An 18,353-nucleotide genomic window follows, 5' to 3' on the forward strand; every position below is an offset into this window, starting at 1 on the left:
AAAAATTGAACGTACATAAAATAACCAACACCATAATAATTATGGTTCTTGCAAAAAAACTGGTGATAACCCTTTACAACATTCTAGCAGGTTATTATGTATCTGCAAACACTGCAGATAAACCAGCTCGGTCCAAATCCGAAGACTGGAAATTATATCAGTTTAAAACAGTTAAAAGCATTATGTACAAAGCTTCGTCTCCATTTGTGCACCAAAAACAACAGGCAGCGTTGCGGACAGTATATGGACGGAAACGCACGTCCTTGCGGATATCCTTTCCCGAGACGAAATGACCTGAGATACTATAAAACCTGACAACTTTCTACTTTATTTATCTGCCCTTAAGTGCTCCTCAAACTCCATTGCTTATTTCAACAGCGCTGGGAATACATAACAAATCCTTCGCACCGGAATGATAATAATCGGCAACCATGAGTTATTCTCCTTCACCATTTGGCTGCAATCCGTTATTAAAATTTCTAGTGATCACGATCTCCGCCGGTTGTGTAATGGCATCACCATTGCTTTCCATTTTCCTCCACGGCCGATCACTAGGGTAATCCATCCCGGTCCAACACATACGTCCAGAATAGTAACCCTGCAATTGGGCTTCCTCCTTACAAATCTGCACCGCTAAATACGTGTGCAGAAGGAGTCGCGGGAATCGCGAGATGAAATACTCAACAAACCCGTCAGGAATCTCTCCTAATGACTGACGCAACGGTTCTGACAATTCGCGGTAATGATGTTTTTTATTGCGGATGGCGCGCAGAAGATCCCGTACGGAACCCCCACGATAAGTGCGGTGTTTTTTCAGATCGTCTTGCAGCTCCATTCCAATATGTTGACGCCAGTTCCATCGTACAACCGCACCGGCGTTTTTCTCGAGATTGTGGACAACGGGACTGGTGGTTTCTTCCTTCTCAATACGGTCTGACACATCCTATCAAAATATTGATATAATTGCGGCCAACTTGGATTGATTATCGAATCGCGCAACTAATCGTCAACTCTTAATTTCATTGTAACACTAACCTGTAAAAAGGAAAGATGTCTGCCGTGATCCCAGAAGAAAGGATGTAAAAGAACACAGTCTGCCGATGGACGCTTATCTGCCTGCGCATGAATCATTTGACTGATTATATGTCGGGCAATAATTCCATCTTGTTCCGCTTCACTCAAATGCTGCATTGTCCATTTTCCTTCGACAATGTTTCCCTGTCTAGCAAACCCATTTTCGCCGAAGGGATGGTGTCCTTCGGTCAAGCAGTAATAGAATACACAACCCGCTGAAAAAATATCCACATTCCGGTTAACACGCTGCGCCTGTCCCAGCATTTCCGGAGCGATCCATCCCTGTGTACCTAGCGTGCCGGAATTGATTTTTGTAAATGACATCCGTTCCTGTGATATCTTTTTACACAGTCCGAAATCGCTGATAAGCACGCGCACATGACCATCCAGGCTTGGGTAACTTAGAAGGATATTGTGAGGTTTAATATCACGATGCACAATGTTAAGTTTGTGGAGATGAGACAGTCCCTCCATCGTCTGCTTCAAAATACTGCGGGGCATCAGATGTGGAAACCGAGTCTGTCTCTCCTGTACGTAATCCGTCAGTGTCGCTTGGCACAGTTCCAACGCAATGTAGCGGAATTGCGAGTCGGATTCAGTAGCGAAATACCGAATGACATTCGGATGAAAATCGGATTCTTTTAGCAGCGCCACTTCCCGGTCGGCAAAGGAGAAGCAGTCGGGAAGCAAGCGCTTGACGGCCACATCACGGCCATCAAACTGTCCCTTGAAGACGCAAGTTCCATCGCATCCCCGTCCCAACAACTGCGTCGGATCGAAATGGATCTTTCCCACAACAAAATCATGTTCGCCCAGAAAGCGCAGTACTCGATCCTGAGAGCCTGTACTCCCGACGCTCCCTGTACTGCTAGTGGTAACTGCCATATTCGCTCGCGATTTCCATACAAATACAACACCGGCAACTCCCACACTGAGCGAAACCAATACAATGGATATCAATGCGTACACCGCCAAATCTGTGTGCAAAAGCGATGGCAACAAAGGGGAGGATGGAACAGGAACGACAGGAGGCAGTGCCGGAAGACCTTGGAACATCTCGGGGTCATCCCTCGATTTTACGAAGGGAAATGGATGGAAGCCGACAAAATTAGGAGATATCATTACCGGAATCGGCGCCGAGTTAATGGGTTGAGTATTCAAGCATGAAGGCTGGAAAATGGTGTTTTCATCAACAACTGTGGCAATGCACTGCGGCTCCTGAAAATATTACAACATCACCATGGAACGCGGCTACAAAAAATTAGTTGGTGTTACTTGGTGTATTGGCAAAATTTATCCAGGTAAGCTAATATTCCTACTATCTCAATCTTCGGTTCGAGAATGTCAGTTCGGTAAATAATGTAGCGACATACCGGTTTTATGGAAACTGCTGTCGTGATTACAGCGTGGTCATTTGTTTCATTTTCGATTGCGTCGACCGGCATCTCCGAAACAATTGGCAGCACTTCTTTTTCCTGCTGCCGAATCATCTCACTGACGGTTTCCAAAAATGGTTTTGCCTCCTGTGCTTTTGACATTTTTCGATCGAACAATGCCGGCATGCAATAAACAGTACTGGAACCATGCTGTCCGATGAAGAGCATCCGGTCCAAAGAATTAGGAACCACGGCCAGCTGTGTACGCCTCTTCAATAATTCCGGGACAAAATATTTCAGAGTAACGGCTTTGTCAACGCCATCTTTGAGGAAGCTCTGCATTATGGGGGGAACGACGACGTGGTGCGAAATTTGGTGGATTGTACCGTCAGCGTTCAGACTGTAAATGGCCACAACGGGACTGTTGTACTTTGAATTCCAGGATACGGCTTTCCGGTCGGTGCTCAGTTTAATTAAATCACCCGAATTCGAAGAGGAGAGAATCACATCGGTGTTAACCTGCGGTATAACGGATAATGATTAGAATTATCCATGCTTATAGAAGCCAAGAAACAAAATTATACTCACACAAAAACAAGAGTAAATTTTCTATTTTCTACATGCAACAGAACTTCTGTTACAGAAGAAAGAAATAAGTAACTGATTCAAAAAATATTACTATGCAAAATTCTGTTATACTTAATCTTATATCTTCTATTATAAGTTTCGCTATTCTTAATGCAGAATAATATATATTTTCAATGTGTGCAATGTACTTGTACAGCTGTCCTCTGTCAAGTCTCGCTCGCTCGAAGCGCAATGCAATGCATTTATTCAGTACTCTTATGAATAATGGTCACGCAACTGAAACGTGCGAAAAAAGGCGCCGTAAGCATTCTAAAAAATTTAAAGTACTGCTCCACCACCATGTTATTGAATTACCGTAACTTGTAACATGCAATAATTTCAGCTGTACCAAATAAAGACACAAACCAAAATTAATTAATAAATATGATAAGCATACCTCAGGAGATGTGGAAATCGATGGACCGTAGTGCGTATAGGTAACATTCCAGATATGCTGTCGTCCACTATCCAGCAGAGTAAGTACATACTCGGTGCGGGGTATAAAAACCGTCGCGTCCGACGGAAGCGGGCAGGTGGAAAGCGATTCAGGCTGGTAATCATACCGTAACCCACTTTTCGGATCAATAGCCATCCAGGTAGCAGTCTTTTTTCCTGCAATATAAAATATGTTACAAAAGCTAAAATTTCAATACAGTTTTAAAAATTCAAATTGCAGCATAACGGAAGCTAAACCCAACGAAACGGATACACTATGCACCTGTGATAAGAATCCCGTCAGATGTTTTTTGCGGCGACTCTCCCACCAGTTCGGGAATACTCTTTGGAAACTTCTGAATATTTTTCGCCGCGTCAATAACGTACAGTCCACCGTCGGTAGGATCCGTAACGAAGACTTTATCGCCGATCTGCGCTGATGAGACTTGCAGTCGCGGGGGCTCCCGCACCGTCCACAGTGTCTTGCCTTCGTGCCGATCAACGGCATGCAGCAGACCATCCAGTGTGGACACCAACAGAATATTATATCCAGCTGGAACGGACCGTCCTGCAGGGTCCGACACCAGCATCACTTCCCGCACACTGGCCAGCGTTAACGCAGAGATCATGAAGGAAAGGATGACGACAGCGAGAAAATTAACAGCCTTCATTGTGTCGATGACAAATAGGAATTTCGAGGCACTTTGTAAGAATTAGCTCATCTCTCAGAAGAAGACTGCTTTGTAAAATGATTGTAATCCATCCGCACATGTACAGATCAAAGATTATAATCAAGGCAACACGTCTTCGGAATCATAGCTGCAGAAGACGCAAAAACGTCAGTGACAACTGTGATGACAATCTGTCACAACCACAGTAAATTTGAGATAATGCAAATTGAGGGATAAACTGTAAATAAACGATTATCGGCGATAAGACCCATAAGAGTGATTTTCATAGAACAACTCACAATGAAAAGTGATGAATGAAGTACAAAACCTAAAGATGCAGTTGCTGATATTTTTGATCGAAATCGAAATTAACCATATACGTTAACTGTAATCATATGGAATATAAAATAAAATTACGCATAAAAAATAAAAAAGCCATAAGGTAATCAAAGCTGAAGAACTGAAAATAACCAAAATAGTGACTCTGACCAAAACAGTCTTACCAGCGACTCAGAAACCCATCAGAGATCCAATCGTCCAACCTCCACGCACACTTCGTTTTCGCAAAGTGGAACCACTAGTTTGCTTCATGGAAAACTTTAATGTGACGAAAGCAGCTGACGCGTCTTCCCGCAAACAATGGGCTGATACGTAGTCCAAAGTCAAACTTCCAAGGTGGAAGTGATGAAAATTAATCCAGTTTACACCTCAGCACATGCTATTTCCGATCCCCACCTATGATCGATTATTTTACTACGGACATTTCATCGAATCCAGACTTTTGACAAATAAAACAAATTCGAAAACTACAATTAAATGGCCATTAAATACTGCGCAGTAGCTGCACCAAAATGATCTACAGATGCTTGTGTTTCTTGTTGGCAAAATCTGTTTAAATCGCACTGCACTTGTTAGCTAAACCCCTGGGCATCAGACATGAGCCATTATGTGCCGGTATTGCACCCGCCTCGAGTGACATTTGTCTCGCTTCCGGGAAAACAAGTTCGGTATCTTACTGGATTAGCGCCCCTAGAATTTTTTAAGAATGTTTTCTAAAACTTAAAAGTCAAAAAAGTGAATAATTATTTACAACTAATTTTTGAAAACTAGAATCAGTCGTTTATGGTTTAAGAGTGACAATTACTGAACGGAGCCAAATTGTTCGAATCTGCTGTTGCAGTGTTGCTGTATTATTTAGCACAGGTTTACGGGCGTTTACCGCTTTGATTGATCTGCAGCGCAGCACTGCATCTCTGCAAAATTTGCAGTCTTGGATTGGAGTCTTGGTTGTCTGTTTTGGAAGCGCATAGACGGCTTCCCCAACTTCCTTAAAGATCTCTTGTTACCGTTTACGAAGTCCTAGAAATTCGGATTAATTTATTTGGCCGATCAGTTCAGTTATGGGAAGAGCATGGTGATTTCGTTTGGACTGTCTCCGAGTTCCGACAATCGCAAGATTTCAAGTGTAAGGCGTCTCGATTCCGGAGAATTGCTTAATGTGGTTTGTGGTCACAGCAGGAAATCGCGATGAGCGCCAGACGTTTCAAAAAGGAACGCCATCCGTTCCGTCCACCGCGCGCGGCCGTAGATACTCACGCGGACCACGCTCTTAGTCCCGAGTCCCTCGAGAAACGAAACGAACCAAACAAACCCAAGTCCCACACGCAGCTTGATAAAGCGGATGATCACATAAATCCCGAGTGGTCGGAGACATGGACGCCAGAGCTGCGAACCGCCGTCAAACTCCTGCTTTCTGCTAAACTTTGCTCAATGGTGTGGTCGTACATTACGGACTGCGATGAGACATACAACTACTGGGAACCCCTCCATTATGTTCTGAATCACCGCGGTTTCCAGACATGGGAATATTCTCCCGTGTACGCCATTCGCTCATATGCCTACATTCTCCTGCATGCATTCCCCTTGAAAATCTTCCAAACTATCCTGCAACCCAACCGGTTTACCATGTTTTATTTTCTGCGTTTTGTTCTGGCCATTGCGGCAGTGGCTGTGGAAGGCGCATTTTATGCGCAGATATGTAAGCGTTTCGGACCAAGCGTTGGGAGGATGGTGCTGGTGTTTTTGCTTTTCGCCCCGGGCATGTTCATCTCCAGTACGGCCTTTCTTCCCAGTAGCTTTGCCATGTTAATGACCACGGCAGCGTACACAGCATGGTTTGCAGGTACTAACAAGGAACGACTGCTCCTCTACTTTTTGCATATATTTCGAATTTATATACCGTATTTTTCGAATTTAAAGCCTCCTCTATCGTATAAGCCTCCCCCCACCGTAGTTCGAAAATTTAGTAGCCTCCTCCGTATTAGAAGCCTCTCTCTATATACGGTGCATAGCAATTACGCTAGTTTAAAGGCTTTCAAAATTTAAAAGCCTCCTCCACAATATAAGCCTCCTCTGCTGTATAAGCCTCTCCCCAGGCACCTTTGAAAATTTAGAAGCCCAGGGCTTCTAATTCGAAAAATACGGTAATTTAAATCGGAAATTATATAAAATTTTTTCCCAGTATGTCTGTAAAAAATCGTGACTATTAAAAATGCTATGAGTTACAGTGAATGTTTCTTCCTTTGGTGTAGGTCGCAATGTTCTGGCTGTTATTGCTGTTGCCTGCAGTGGAATATTAGGCTGGCCGTTTGCCGGATTATTGGGAGCACCCATCGCCGTGGACATTATCCGGCGAAATGGACTATTTTTCTTCGTGGGTGTTTGTATCATGCTCGGTGCTGTGATTGCTGGGGCAACCGTCGCGATTGACAGTTATTTCTATGGGAAGCTTGTTTTTCCTACTTTAAACATCGTGCTGTATAACATTATTTCCGGGCACGGTCCGGAATTGTACGGAGTGGAACCATGGTATTTTTATCTTCTGAATGGATTCTTGAATTTCAACGTGGCGTTCTTCCTCGGGTTAATGTGTCCTGTATTTATCGGAGTCGCCTACGCTCTGCGGAAACGACGGAGAAACTATTTATGGAATCAACGCACTTGGGAATTTTCTTTCGGGGTTTGCGCAGCGGTTTTTCTGTGGCTGGCTATATTTTTTCGTACACCGCATAAAGAAGAACGATTTTTATTTCCAGTCTACACTCTGCTGTCGTTACTGGCCGCTATAGCTGTTGAAATTATCACGAAAATTCCATTGGCTGTGTTGTCTAGTACGTTCCCTGTGCGAATTGTTTCCCGAATTGCAACAAATTTCATGACAACCATACTCGCTGTGTTTGTGGTGCTGAGCTTATCGCGATCATTCGCATTGGCCAAATTCTACACTGCTCCCATGGATGTGTATATGAGACTCCAAGCGGAAGCCATGAATCACAGCGGAAAAGCTAATCTTTGTGTAGGTAAAGAGTGGCATCGATTTCCATCTAGCTTCTTCCTGCCGGATAAATGGAACTTGCAATTCATTCAATCGGAATTCAAAGGACTGTTGCCTAAACCATATTCGCCATATCCTCATGGGTTTGCGGCGATTCCGACGGAAATGAATGACGAAAATAAGGAAGAACCGTCTCGATATATTGATCCTTGTCAGTGCGACTACTTAGTGGATTTAGACAATCCCGGGAGAGAAACGGCTCTGGAGCCGAGTTACGTAAGCAAAAGTAACGAATGGAACATTGTCTATCGAGAGAAATTCTTGGACGCTTCTAATTCACACCGGATTTACAGGGCATTTTATGTCCCTTTCTTAAGTGAACGAATGTGTTCATTTGGTGATTACGTGTTATTGAATAGGAAACGACCGTGTGCTGTAAACCCAGCCAAGTAGTACGCTTTTTTGTTGTTGTTCTGGATTGCATTTTACGCAGATGTTTTATTTTTTAACCTTTTTTGTTGATTTACCTTGCATTTTCTATTTACGGTGCATAAGAGTTTCGCTCCTTCTTGAGCCATCAGGTTTTGAGGTTTTTTAGGACCAGCGAATCATGAGAAAATCCATTAAAATCTGTTTTGGAGCTTGATGCAGATTGCAGTTCAAACTGTATAGAATCTTTATTTGCCACCTCGGGGCTCCGAAACAATCGTCAAACAGACATCTCATTTAGAATCGGTGTGCTCATGATTTATAAAATGTCTACCGTAGAAAGTTTTAAATTTGTATCACAGACCATATCACTGATTGCGAGGAGGGTTTCATGTGGGAACCGGTTACGAATAATTCCCAGATTATCGTCATAAAATTCATCACATACAATTGGTCGTATATCACCGGTTATTGCCGTCTGAGTCTCCGATGTGGCCATTTCGCCTTTGGTCACGCATGACTCAGATGATACAATGGGGGTGGTGTTCCCATGAGAGTTGCTTGTTAATGTTACCATTTCACGCAGCCGCGTCTCCTCTTCACTCAGACCATTTTCGCCGACATCGGCCGGACGATGATGATTTAATTTCGATTGTAAAACATCCAGTTGATGGAGAGTTCGGCGATTTTTTATTAGCAGCTTGGCTCTCTCGGGATTGAGGTATTCTTCGTACTGTTCCTCTAGGATCGTTCGCATTAACGGAAGAAATTTCATTGACATCCGGCTGTAACCATAAAGGGCAATCAATGCTAGCTAATTATTACGACCGTTGTATAACCGGCCAACTTATAACGGCAAAGGAGCCAGCCATAACAGGTGCACACGTAAACTCCATTTGCTTAAATTTAATATATTTATCATCACGTTGCAAAAGGTTATCGATTTCAGTGACATTGATAAATCATTTGCCTAAACAATTAAACCTCACATATTTTTGAATTTTTGGAATTAGGCAGTTTTAAAAAAAATTACTTCTGATTTGTTAGAAGGTATGTGGCTGCCGGAATTATACGGCTACGGCAAAATGGAATTATATATGACTATGACAAAAGCATGGGGATAACATAATATCTTCATATGTCGGGCACAAAAATATTTTAACAAATCGTCTACATTCCATCCAATCCTCACCTTTTAAGTGCTTCATAAACTTGAGGAAACACAATCCTGAGACTGTTGTAGGCGGTGCACAAATGAGCATCATCTGGGTCAGGTCGGATTGCGGTGTTGGCCATGCGCACCGCGCTGGGCATACAACCACCGGCCACATCCAGAACACTGATGGATCGATCGCTTTCCAGGAACGGCTGAGAATTTTCTCCACCGGAACTGTTTTGATATTCCAGTATTGAGTAACCGACCTATAATTGAAAAATAGGCTTTATGCAATAACGCTCGTCCATAATTTGTACAAATAACAAAAGCCGGTCAGTGTGTGTATAATGTGCGGCGTGCAAAGCGTTTCTGCTGATCGATACAGTTTCTAAAGAATACGGCTTATTCTTTGTATCAATGACTACGAGTAGACTACAAAACGACACATCACCAAAATGTCGAAATGTGGTTCTGCAAGAGCACCGCCAGCACTAACGTTAAGGTAACAAGTAGGATTTTGCGTAAGCGCGACAAATATAACTTACGTATTTCACGATCAATGTTGCTTTTAACTCTGCGCGTATTGTAAACGCCAGCTATGCCACTTGGGTAAACCACAATAACATTATTGTCACATTTTTTTGTGATTCCATTTCTTGTAAATGCTTGTATAATATTTTAATATAGTATGATATATATTATACTATATTTTAATATAGTTTAATATTTTAATATAGTTTAATATAGTAATATACTATGAAATACTGCTACGTATACCATGAGAAATTTTTGTGCCCTTTCCATACACGGTTATTTAGCGCCATATGAAAAGGCACTAAACACGAATGCACCTAACGCGTATAAAATTAATCACAAGACGTGGCAGTAATGGGAACACATGGTGTGCTGTTTAGACGGTTCATTACCTGTGTGTCAAAGGGATTGACGATGCGTAAGCCGTACTGATTAATTAGCGCCGCCAGCCCTTTCGAGCCATCGTGGAACACCTTACGAATTTTGTCGGACGTTAACAGCTCCTTCAAGCCGCCCAGGCGCAATAACTCCGGATGCTCCAGGATCGATATCAAGTGTATCTTGCCGTCGTACGTGGCTAAGAAGATCTTTGACAGCTTAAAATTCACTCGCGGAGTAATCGGCTGCAGACCGTTTTCGCTGATCTCAGGTTCCACTTCCGGATAGTTACCGAGAATAAAAGATAAGCCGACAGCATCGGCACCGGCTGAACTGTCGAGGATCTCCGATACTAAAGCCTTCAACTGTTTCGGCTTTATAACTTCCGTCCACGGTGGTATCCATACTAAGCACGATTTCGTTATTACGTTAAGCAATTTGTGGTCAGTAAAAATGTTTCTTTTATGTTAACCATGCACCCGTTCGACGCTACAGTGTTTGCTTGAATTCCATCGCTGCACAAACACAGAAGCGTCGTAAAAACCCAATAGCGCAACAATATTACCACAGTAAACAGAGATATGGTGTTTTTCCAAATACGCTTATCTTAGCAAATACACTGTGCCTACACTCGCTCACCTTTATCCATTTCCGGCTCGGGTAGCGCTCCGCGCGCTTTATTGTCCGTCATAACCTTATTGAGCGTTTGCGCCAGCCGCAATTTCATTCCTTCCCGCGCCGACCCAGGTGGACTGCGTACACTGCCACCGCCACCACCGGCGGCAGTCTCCTGCGGCGACGGCAATCCGACATAGGTTACCAGATTCCCCGCCACTTGAAAACGATTGCCGCCCCGTTGCTGCAGCATCTCGCCCAGTTCACGGGGATTTTTAGCGAAATGCTGCCGGACATCCGGCTTGTATTTCTTATTCAGGTGTCCGTACAGTTCATCCAGAAACAGCGGTCCCCGTGTCTGCAGGACTAAGGCGATAAATTCCAAGCATTCGTTGGGATCGAATTCCCCGGCGGGGAGCGAAACGGAAGAAAAAGAGGAGATGGAGGACGACGGTGAGGGACAGTCGCGGCTAGGGGATTTTTGAGCACTGGGCGTCAGTTTGACGGTGTCGCTGACCACGTCGTACAGGAATACATCGGAATGCGCTCGTAAGAAGCGGATGAAATCCGGTAGATTTCTCCCCATTACCGAACGGATTTTTTCCGGTGCTTGACTGTCAATGCAATTAAATATGGCATTTCAAGGCTGCTGTAGTGTGGTATTTATTTAGGTGTTCAAAAAACACCATACCTTCGGTGTCCAACAAGACTCCTTAAAGGTAAACGATACTCGTCACGAGCTGGCGCAGCCAGTAGTTTTGACCTGGTGGAAATATGTACATGCGCTTTAGTGTTAAAACTTGAATGCTAATCATGGCTAAATCAGCCTAAATGCCAGAAATGTCAATAATGGCGTGCACGACAAATTTGTCATTTAAACGGTAGAACAACTGTGTACTACAGACAGTATACCACCGAAGCTAGCACATGTAATTAATTTGATTTAGTCGAAACAACAGACAATTTGCTAAACAACATTTCGATCTTGTTATTAGTACCAGTACTACAAAAAATACACGAAATTTTAGAGTTTTTTTCCTGCAAAATATGGCTGCCGAATAAAAATATGCAGCACTGTAAATATCTTTTATTTGACGATACAGTAATATTATTTACGAGCGTTGCGTGAATACTTCTATATGTAGTTTAGCAGTGCTATCAGATGCACGAAAAAAAAGCCGAACCGACGGTACAGTTATTGATGTGTTTATTTTCTAAGCTGACCCTAATCAATACATGTGCACATAATCACGCACGTATAATTGAGTAACGCACACATGCCGAATATTACAGGCATGAGATGCCGTTTTGTTATTCATTAATTTATGCACAAGTCAGCACATATTTCCAACACTTACTCACGTATTCCAGTAAACAACTCGCTAACCGTACACACTCACCGGAAAAACTCCACGGCTTCATCTTCCGGACTGACCGCCGCTTTCCCGCCGGTACTATTATATTGCTCCTTTCCGTGGCCGTTTTCCGTCCACACATTATCCTCCACATCGTACGATGTCATGGTGACTGTGTCGCCTTTAATGGTAAATAATGAGGGATGTTTCAGTAAGAAACGCTTTAAGCCGGTCTGCGAGGCGCCCACCACTTGTTTCATTTCCGGTGTGAAATTGGGTGAACCGAATAAGCAGCTGAGGTCATGCAGTTTACGGGATTTACACTCCATGAGCAATTCCACAAAGAACAACAGGACTTCATGCTTGGCTTCGCGGGCCTGTCGTGGAGATAGACGGACGATAGCGCTGCCATTTTGATAGGCTGCCATTTACTGCTGTGCGATATGCGCTCACGCGCTGCCGGATTTAAAAATGCGCAGATTTTCTTCCGGAAGGAGAATGTGTGTGTAATATAACATGTATATATATTTATTGTCCAAATCCGTGGTAGGCGATTATGAAGGTTTCATCTGAAAAAGCCAACTTAGCAATGTCGTGTCAAATAACCTTGCCACTGATTTGGACGATTACTTTCACAAGCATGTGCTAAAGAACATGAATTAAATGCTACAGGCAATGTGAAGAAATCGTGTCGTGTTATTGCAGGGGTTTAAACGTTTTGAAGGCTGATGGAAAGTACGTACCAGTTGGCGAGTTTTGCAGTAACTATAATTATGCTAGGAAAATGGGCAAAGCATCTGGTGGAAAATGAAAAAGAAAAAGCTTAAAGTTGTAAAAACAGCGGTTTCTTACAACTGAAATAGTTTTTCGTGTTTTGATGTGTTGCAAACGCCGGGATTAACGTCAAAGATATTAGCTGTCATTCTGGCTGCATTTAGCGCATAGAAAATAGCTAATCATAAATGCACTAGTTACGCATGCGCTAGCTACTGCGATTATGACCGGCATGTTTATACAGATGCGAGTCATTCGGCTAAAACAGAGTGCTTCATGTCAAAATTTAATGCGAAAATAATGTAGGCACAAAAGGGTCTTCTGATTTAGAAAACTTCCCTGCATCACCATTTTAAACTAATTAAATAATCATACCTGATCAAAAATGCCGTACATCCATGAAATGTTATGCGGCAACACAGGCAGGTAAAATCGAAAACAAAACCTTCACTATCAAGGGATGCCATCAGTGATAAATTAATGCGAGCAATAATCGGGATTTAAATGCCACAATCGATTGAGACAATCCACCTTGCGGTGTCACGTATAAGTTTCTCATAATAGGAAATGTGTCAGAAATTGCCAGCCGTGCGACGGTATACGTTATACATCTGCGATCCACATCTCTCCGCCGCTGCTGCAACGGGATTCTAGCTTATGTTGCACATAATCGGTAAAATAAATCAATAAAATGAATTTTCGCCGTCAGGTACGCTGAATGCACTGGCTCGTACATACGTGCGTGTATACTGTGTATCGCATCTGTGTGTGGTACAAACTGGAAATTCTGTGGTGTTGGCAATAATATAGATCTGAAATACACATATTTATTGAGCGGTAGCAGCCAAATGCTTTCGGTTTTTACGGCGGCGGTGTGTCTGTGTGGCTCGTATTTGCGGAGGTCGTTCAGCCATTGCCGACAGGTATAATGTTGATGTGGCTGATTATACCAGCCAACCAATTGCCGTTTTTAGAAAGGAATCACTAATATGTTAATCTGTTGCGCCATGTATGAGTCCAACCGATGAAACATACCGCCGACATACGGTGAATTTTTGCGATTAGATTAAACGTTCAAGGTAAATGCGTAATTGTTTCATCAGCGTCAGCGTAGCAAAACATCAGAATAAATACGATATTCCCAATTGCGATATGCGATACTGGCAATCGTAATTAGCAGCGCTTGCTCTAAAATTGTCTATTCAGTATCTTATGAACGACTATAACATCCTTAAAAATATCGAAGTAACAGTAAAATAAATATTTCTCACTGTTCAGATGTTAGTGTATTCGTTTCCATATGAGCATTCTCATTAAAATGAGTAGTGAGAGCGGCATTTTGATTATAGCCAACTATGGGGAAGACCGGGCGATGTCTAGGGTAGTTAAAATAAATGTTACAGTATGTAATTTCGTAGAATGTGTCGCAGTAGCGGCGTTGAGAAATTGCACCGTATAAAAGTATAGATTGTTCAGGAATGCCGCGATTGCCTATGGCTTCCCGTCAGTTTTCTAAATATCTGTGATAGGTGACATATTAATTTTTTGGGTTGGTTTTTACGGGCTTGCTTGGTTTTAATAGTTAAGCTTAATCGTATCGAGCAATAAATTGCTCCCCGATTTCAGACAACAAGAAAATGGTTTTTGCAGTAATCGACGTTTGCAGTTTTGAATTCACTGCTAATTTAAGCAATGCGGTTAAACACGTACATCCAGATGATGCAGCGCTTCCTGCTGAACAGTTATGAGTTCCAGTGTGATGCCTCTCTGATCAAAACCACATGATTTGTGCCGCATTAATAAAATATGTTGCGTGTTTACAGAGTTGATAGTGACCTGATACCGCGCGGCCAGTATTGTACCGGTATACCACACGCACCACGAGTCAGATGCCGTCTCCAGTGCAATTTTGCTCCCGAAAATGGAACTTTCGGCGTTTGTCGCGATCTGCGCTAATAATTTGTATCCACAAACTTTTCAACTGCCACTTGAGCGCCTGCATATGGTTTGTTACACCACAAATCGAAAGCTTTTACCGACAACTTGAACTAAATCAAACCATGCACAGTGAACATTCGATGACCCACATACTCCATGAAATGACACTTATAAAATTATTTCCGTTGTGGCAAATTGAGCAACGTGAGGAGACAATTTTCCAGTCTCTTAATGTAACATATCATTTCCTCTAAATATTTGCAAATCAGCAAAATAAAAAATTCTACTCGCGAACGTAAAGCGAAGCTCGAAATGTTTTTTTTTCGAAAAAAGCATCTTCCGGCGTTCGAAAGATAACCACTCATAATAGACTAAAAACCAGCGTAAACAAACTGCCAACTTCACAAAAACCAGAGTAAAAACTCCATGTTATACACGTACAATGTATTAAGGTCAAAATTTTATTTTACTTTTTGTCTTATTCTTCTGCCGTTGTAATGCTTTATGTTCGCCCTCCTGGGAATAAAGGCCAGTGAAAATCTCTTTAACCTTTTTCATCCTTGTCACGTCCTTCTTCTGCTGCTCTTCCATTTGAACACGGGAAATAAATTCGTTATCCCGACGCAGTTCCCGTTTGGCGCTTTTTAAGGCTCGCTTTTTATCGTGCTGCAGTCGCTTGATGGCGGCCTTTTTTGCTGACTTCGATTTATCAAATCTAAACGAAATCACAAAAATACAATTTCAGTATGGATAAACAGTATTAAACACAGAGTAATAAAGAGTTTATTTCATGTTTTATAAGCTTACATTCCACAGAGCGATTTTCATATCATTTACTGTTTCAAAGCAGAAACACTATCAGTTTTTACAGGGCCAACTAAGGTCATTTTTGTATGCACTTACTTATCATCAATGCGTGGTTCCAGCATCTTCAAGGGTGCTGGTTTTTTTTTGAAGAAAACAGATGGCATTCGCGGTTTTCGGCAGGTATTGATCAGCTCCGTAACCTTACCACACTTGCCACGGAAATCTGGCGGCAGCATCTCGTTGCTGTTAATTTTATCGAAAATGCTCACGATAGGTTGGAATATCTCTCCAAAAGACGGCAAATCCGCATACAAAGGAACCAATTTCTCCAATAAACATGCACAAGTGAAAATTATTTTTGGCGTATCTGAAGCTTCCGCTACGCTTTCCGTCGATAATACATCAAGTAACGTGAACTTCGGAATTTCCTCTCCACTGAATTTCAAACCCTCATCCCCTTGCGCTACAGCCTGCCCAAGGAAACCAATTAATTCCGGAAAATATCGTTTGGATTTCTGAATCACTTCTACGGTGATTGTAGCCAAGAACAATCCCGAAAGAACCGACGCAGGTGAACGGCCATCACATTTACTGAGACCCTTGCCCAGTAACAAATTCAGTACTGACTGAACAAGTAAATAATGTTTGTCACCGGGGAAGCATATGGTCATGAACTTGATGAAAAGCAGTGCAGAAGGCGTCCAAGTATATTTTTTCCGGGATGCCAATTTCAAGAGGGCTTCTATGCGTACTCGGCACCACTCTTCGCCTTTTTCCGCAGAAATAACGAATAGTTCGTGCAGCGCTGACGTTAAACAAGTCCAAAGCTGCACCGCGGACTCCGGATCATCGTCACTTTTAGTTAGAATAAAATCTAGAAGCAGCTTGAAGAATTTTGTCAGCTTTTCTCGGTTGCCTTCCGCTAAGCTGACATGATAATATTTCATTATGCGAGTGGTAATTACAAGGATTTCATCGGCAGTTCGATTTTCTAATAAGCTATCCAACGCCTGGCGATTTTTTGGCAAGGAAATGACGAACGGAATTTCTCGCTCAGCTAGAAGCGGTTCGGCTGCTGTCTGATTCTGTTCAATGGATACATCAGACTCTTCATCCACTTCCACAGCGTCTTCCTGTTCCATATCATCATCCGAGAATTCTGGATCTAACATTTGCAAACCTATGTTGGGGTTAGTTTCCTCGGATTTCGCGGGAAGATTTTTATTCCGCCGCTGTTTTTCCGCTTTCTCTAATTCATCGCGTGCTTCTTTGGCCAGCTCAGCATCACTCTTCAGTTTATCGGACGCTTTAGCTTTATCCTCAAACTGCAGCTTTTTCACCAATGAATCGTATGATTCCACGGGAGGTTCGGGCATGGCTTGGCTGAAGGATGCACTAATTAGCTTCCGCACTTCGGCATCCCTCCATTTTTCGTCCAGAGATTTTGTCATGTCGCGAACTTCGTCCAATTCAACTTGTTTATTGTATTTCTTTTGCTTAGATTCAGCGATAATGTCATCCACCAGTAGTTTCCGTTCAACTTTCATTAAATCCGGGCGAGTTTCTATTCGAGATTCACCTGATAACAAAACCCCAGAAAAACTCCAATCATTAATTAACCAAAATTAAACAAGTCATATCGGTTAAATTTTATGCAAACGTGGGCGCCTACAAAAAACAACGAAACAAACACATGCCGCTCTTGTAAAAGTAAAACCCAAAAGCAGGTTATTTGTTGATAAATATGTAATTTAATAAGTATTAATAGTAAATACATGTTTATTAATAATCTAAATCTAATGCAATTAAGGCTTCGTTCAGGAAATGTCCCCAGAAAATTAATGTAGCGACCACAATTGTACAGCCAGTTTAAAAAATTAAGTAGCGAGCAAAATTGTATAATAAATATTGCAAAGCGAATATTTAATATCATATAAGCAATACAGAATATTGAATGGTTTCACTTTACCGGTCTCGCTGTCGAGTTTCTTTTTTAACAATCCACCACCAAAATGATGTTCGGTCACAAACTTTTCCCCGAGAATATCGTCAACCTCATCCCCTTTATCCGACAATCTCTCGTCATCCTCTTCCAACCTTTCCACATCGGCCAGTCGTTGCCCAAATCCAGTTCCATCTTCCTCATCGGAATCAATATCGTTATTCAAGTTGAAGACATTCTTCTGGCTCTTCGCACTCCTCTTTCTCTCCAGCATAACGCGCTGCATCATTTTATCTTCCAACGACATGGAAACATCGTTTTCTCCCAATCGCCGGTCGATCAGCTGGTTATTCTTTGTATGAGTACGGTATTCTCGCAGAAGCGTCTTTTTCCGGTTCTGGAAGGCAGTTCCTCGGGAGACACTGCGGAGGCCTTGTGTTTCCACATGTGCCTTCCCCTTCTGCATCTGGCCGGCAGGTTTTACAGGACCCGTCTTCCGGCCAGCTATGACATGCTTGGCCTTCGTCAGAAACAATTCGAACGGATTTCGTCGCACATTCGACAGCGGTGCAGCAGTCGTTTCGGTGCGGGTACTTCGTCGCGCGCGCTGTACCTTGTCCGCTAATCCGCGCTTTCCCTTCGGCTTCATTTTCGAGCAGCAACAATAGAGATAACCATGTAATAATACCAAAAGAGCTAACAATCTTTACTGCGAAATAGAGGAACAACTCAACATCATACACAACGAAAAATAATCCGATTTTGGATTGCATAAGAAATTAATGGATTAATCTGCGCTGTATGGGGTTTTTACTTCGTAAAATCCGTATGCCAACCGCCATACGTTTGGCAGTCAGTAGTGTTAACTGACATCATGCGTAATAAACCAAAACATCCACGTCGTCATC

At 42.5% G+C, this 18,353-nt stretch overlaps 4 protein-coding genes across 8 annotated transcripts; 1 reads left to right on the forward strand and 3 right to left on the reverse strand.

The window, feature by feature from the left end:
* Positions 1 to 168: 168 nt before the first annotated feature.
* On the reverse strand, positions 169 to 5,075 carry LOC129582056 (serine/threonine-protein kinase/endoribonuclease IRE2-like). 4 transcript variants are annotated; one of them, XM_055473447.1, is made up of 6 exons: positions 4,687 to 5,075; positions 3,796 to 4,331; positions 3,475 to 3,689; positions 2,448 to 2,969; positions 1,036 to 2,292; positions 169 to 943 (listed from the first exon to the last, which is right to left on the reverse strand). In XM_055473447.1, the coding sequence occupies exons 2-6, from the start codon at positions 4,181 to 4,183 to the stop codon at positions 437 to 439; spliced, it is 2,889 nt and encodes a 962-aa protein (XP_055329422.1). In that variant the 5' UTR covers positions 4,184 to 4,331; positions 4,687 to 5,075; the 3' UTR covers positions 169 to 436. The 4 variants fall into 4 exon arrangements, with proteins under 4 accessions (XP_055329422.1, XP_055329425.1, XP_055329424.1 ...); XM_055473450.1 differs by having other exon boundaries at positions 3,796 to 4,374; XM_055473449.1 differs by having other exon boundaries at positions 3,796 to 4,421.
* LOC129582059 (alpha-1,2-mannosyltransferase ALG9-like) lies at positions 4,925 to 8,090 on the forward strand. The gene is made up of 3 exons (XM_055473452.1): positions 4,925 to 5,185; positions 5,382 to 6,365; positions 6,775 to 8,090. The coding sequence occupies exons 2-3, from the start codon at positions 5,711 to 5,713 to the stop codon at positions 7,968 to 7,970; spliced, it is 1,851 nt and encodes a 616-aa protein (XP_055329427.1). The 5' UTR covers positions 4,925 to 5,185; positions 5,382 to 5,710; the 3' UTR covers positions 7,971 to 8,090.
* A 74-nt stretch (positions 8,091 to 8,164) lies between these two features.
* Positions 8,165 to 13,611, reverse strand: LOC129582057 (egalitarian protein homolog). The gene is made up of 7 exons (XM_055473451.1): positions 13,134 to 13,611; positions 12,030 to 12,553; positions 11,321 to 11,392; positions 10,654 to 11,243; positions 10,029 to 10,420; positions 9,139 to 9,368; positions 8,165 to 8,731 (listed from the first exon to the last, which is right to left on the reverse strand). Exons 2-7 carry the CDS (start codon positions 12,410 to 12,412, stop codon positions 8,266 to 8,268), a joined length of 2,133 nt encoding a protein of 710 aa, XP_055329426.1. The 5' UTR covers positions 12,413 to 12,553; positions 13,134 to 13,611; the 3' UTR covers positions 8,165 to 8,265.
* Positions 13,612 to 14,970: 1,359 nt separating this feature from the next.
* On the reverse strand, positions 14,971 to 18,215 carry LOC129581669 (nucleolar protein 14-like). 2 transcript variants are annotated; one of them, XM_055472877.1, is made up of 3 exons: positions 17,473 to 18,215; positions 15,600 to 17,067; positions 14,971 to 15,411 (listed from the first exon to the last, which is right to left on the reverse strand). In XM_055472877.1, exons 1-3 carry the CDS (start codon positions 18,092 to 18,094, stop codon positions 15,150 to 15,152), a joined length of 2,352 nt encoding a protein of 783 aa, XP_055328852.1. In that variant the 5' UTR covers positions 18,095 to 18,215; the 3' UTR covers positions 14,971 to 15,149. The 2 variants fall into 2 exon arrangements, with proteins under 2 accessions (XP_055328852.1, XP_055328851.1); XM_055472876.1 differs by having other exon boundaries at positions 14,973 to 15,411; positions 15,600 to 17,082.
* Positions 18,216 to 18,353: the final 138 nt, after the last annotated feature.

This window comes from Paramacrobiotus metropolitanus, unplaced genomic scaffold, assembly GCF_019649055.1.
Source record: "Paramacrobiotus metropolitanus isolate TYO unplaced genomic scaffold, Prichtersi_v1.0 Parri_scaffold0000006, whole genome shotgun sequence".
NCBI lineage: Eukaryota > Metazoa > Tardigrada > Eutardigrada > Parachela > Macrobiotidae > Paramacrobiotus > Paramacrobiotus metropolitanus.

Coding starts and splice junctions, on each gene's coding strand:
- LOC129582057 (XM_055473451.1), bottom strand. CDS start 12,412: ATGGCAGCCTATCAAAATGGCAGCGCTATCGTCCGTCTATCTCCACGA. Junction 11,244..11,320: donor AGTCTTGTTGGACACCGAAG/GTATGGTGTTTT, acceptor TTGCATTGACAG/TCAAGCACCGGAAAAAATCC. Junction 8,732..9,138: donor GTTTATGAAGCACTTAAAAG/GTGAGGATTGGA, acceptor TTATGGTTACAG/CCGGATGTCAATGAAATTTC.
- LOC129582059 (XM_055473452.1), top strand. CDS start 5,711: ATGAGCGCCAGACGTTTCAAAAAGGAACGCCATCCGTTCCGTCCACCG. Junction 6,366..6,774: donor GTACACAGCATGGTTTGCAG/GTACTAACAAGG, acceptor CCTTTGGTGTAG/GTCGCAATGTTCTGGCTGTT.
- LOC129581669 (XM_055472876.1), bottom strand. CDS start 18,094: ATGAAGCCGAAGGGAAAGCGCGGATTAGCGGACAAGGTACAGCGCGCG. Junction 17,083..17,472: donor GAAACTCGACAGCGAGACCG/GTAAAGTGAAAC, acceptor TTTTGTTATCAG/GTGAATCTCGAATAGAAACT. Junction 15,412..15,599: donor GAACCACGCATTGATGATAA/GTAAGTGCATAC, acceptor GATTTCGTTTAG/ATTTGATAAATCGAAGTCAG.
- LOC129582056 (XM_055473447.1), bottom strand. CDS start 4,183: ATGAAGGCTGTTAATTTTCTCGCTGTCGTCATCCTTTCCTTCATGATC. Junction 3,690..3,795: donor TGACGGGATTCTTATCACAG/GTGCATAGTGTA, acceptor TTTATATTGCAG/GAAAAAAGACTGCTACCTGG. Junction 944..1,035: donor GACATCTTTCCTTTTTACAG/GTTAGTGTTACA, acceptor ATATTTTGATAG/GATGTGTCAGACCGTATTGA.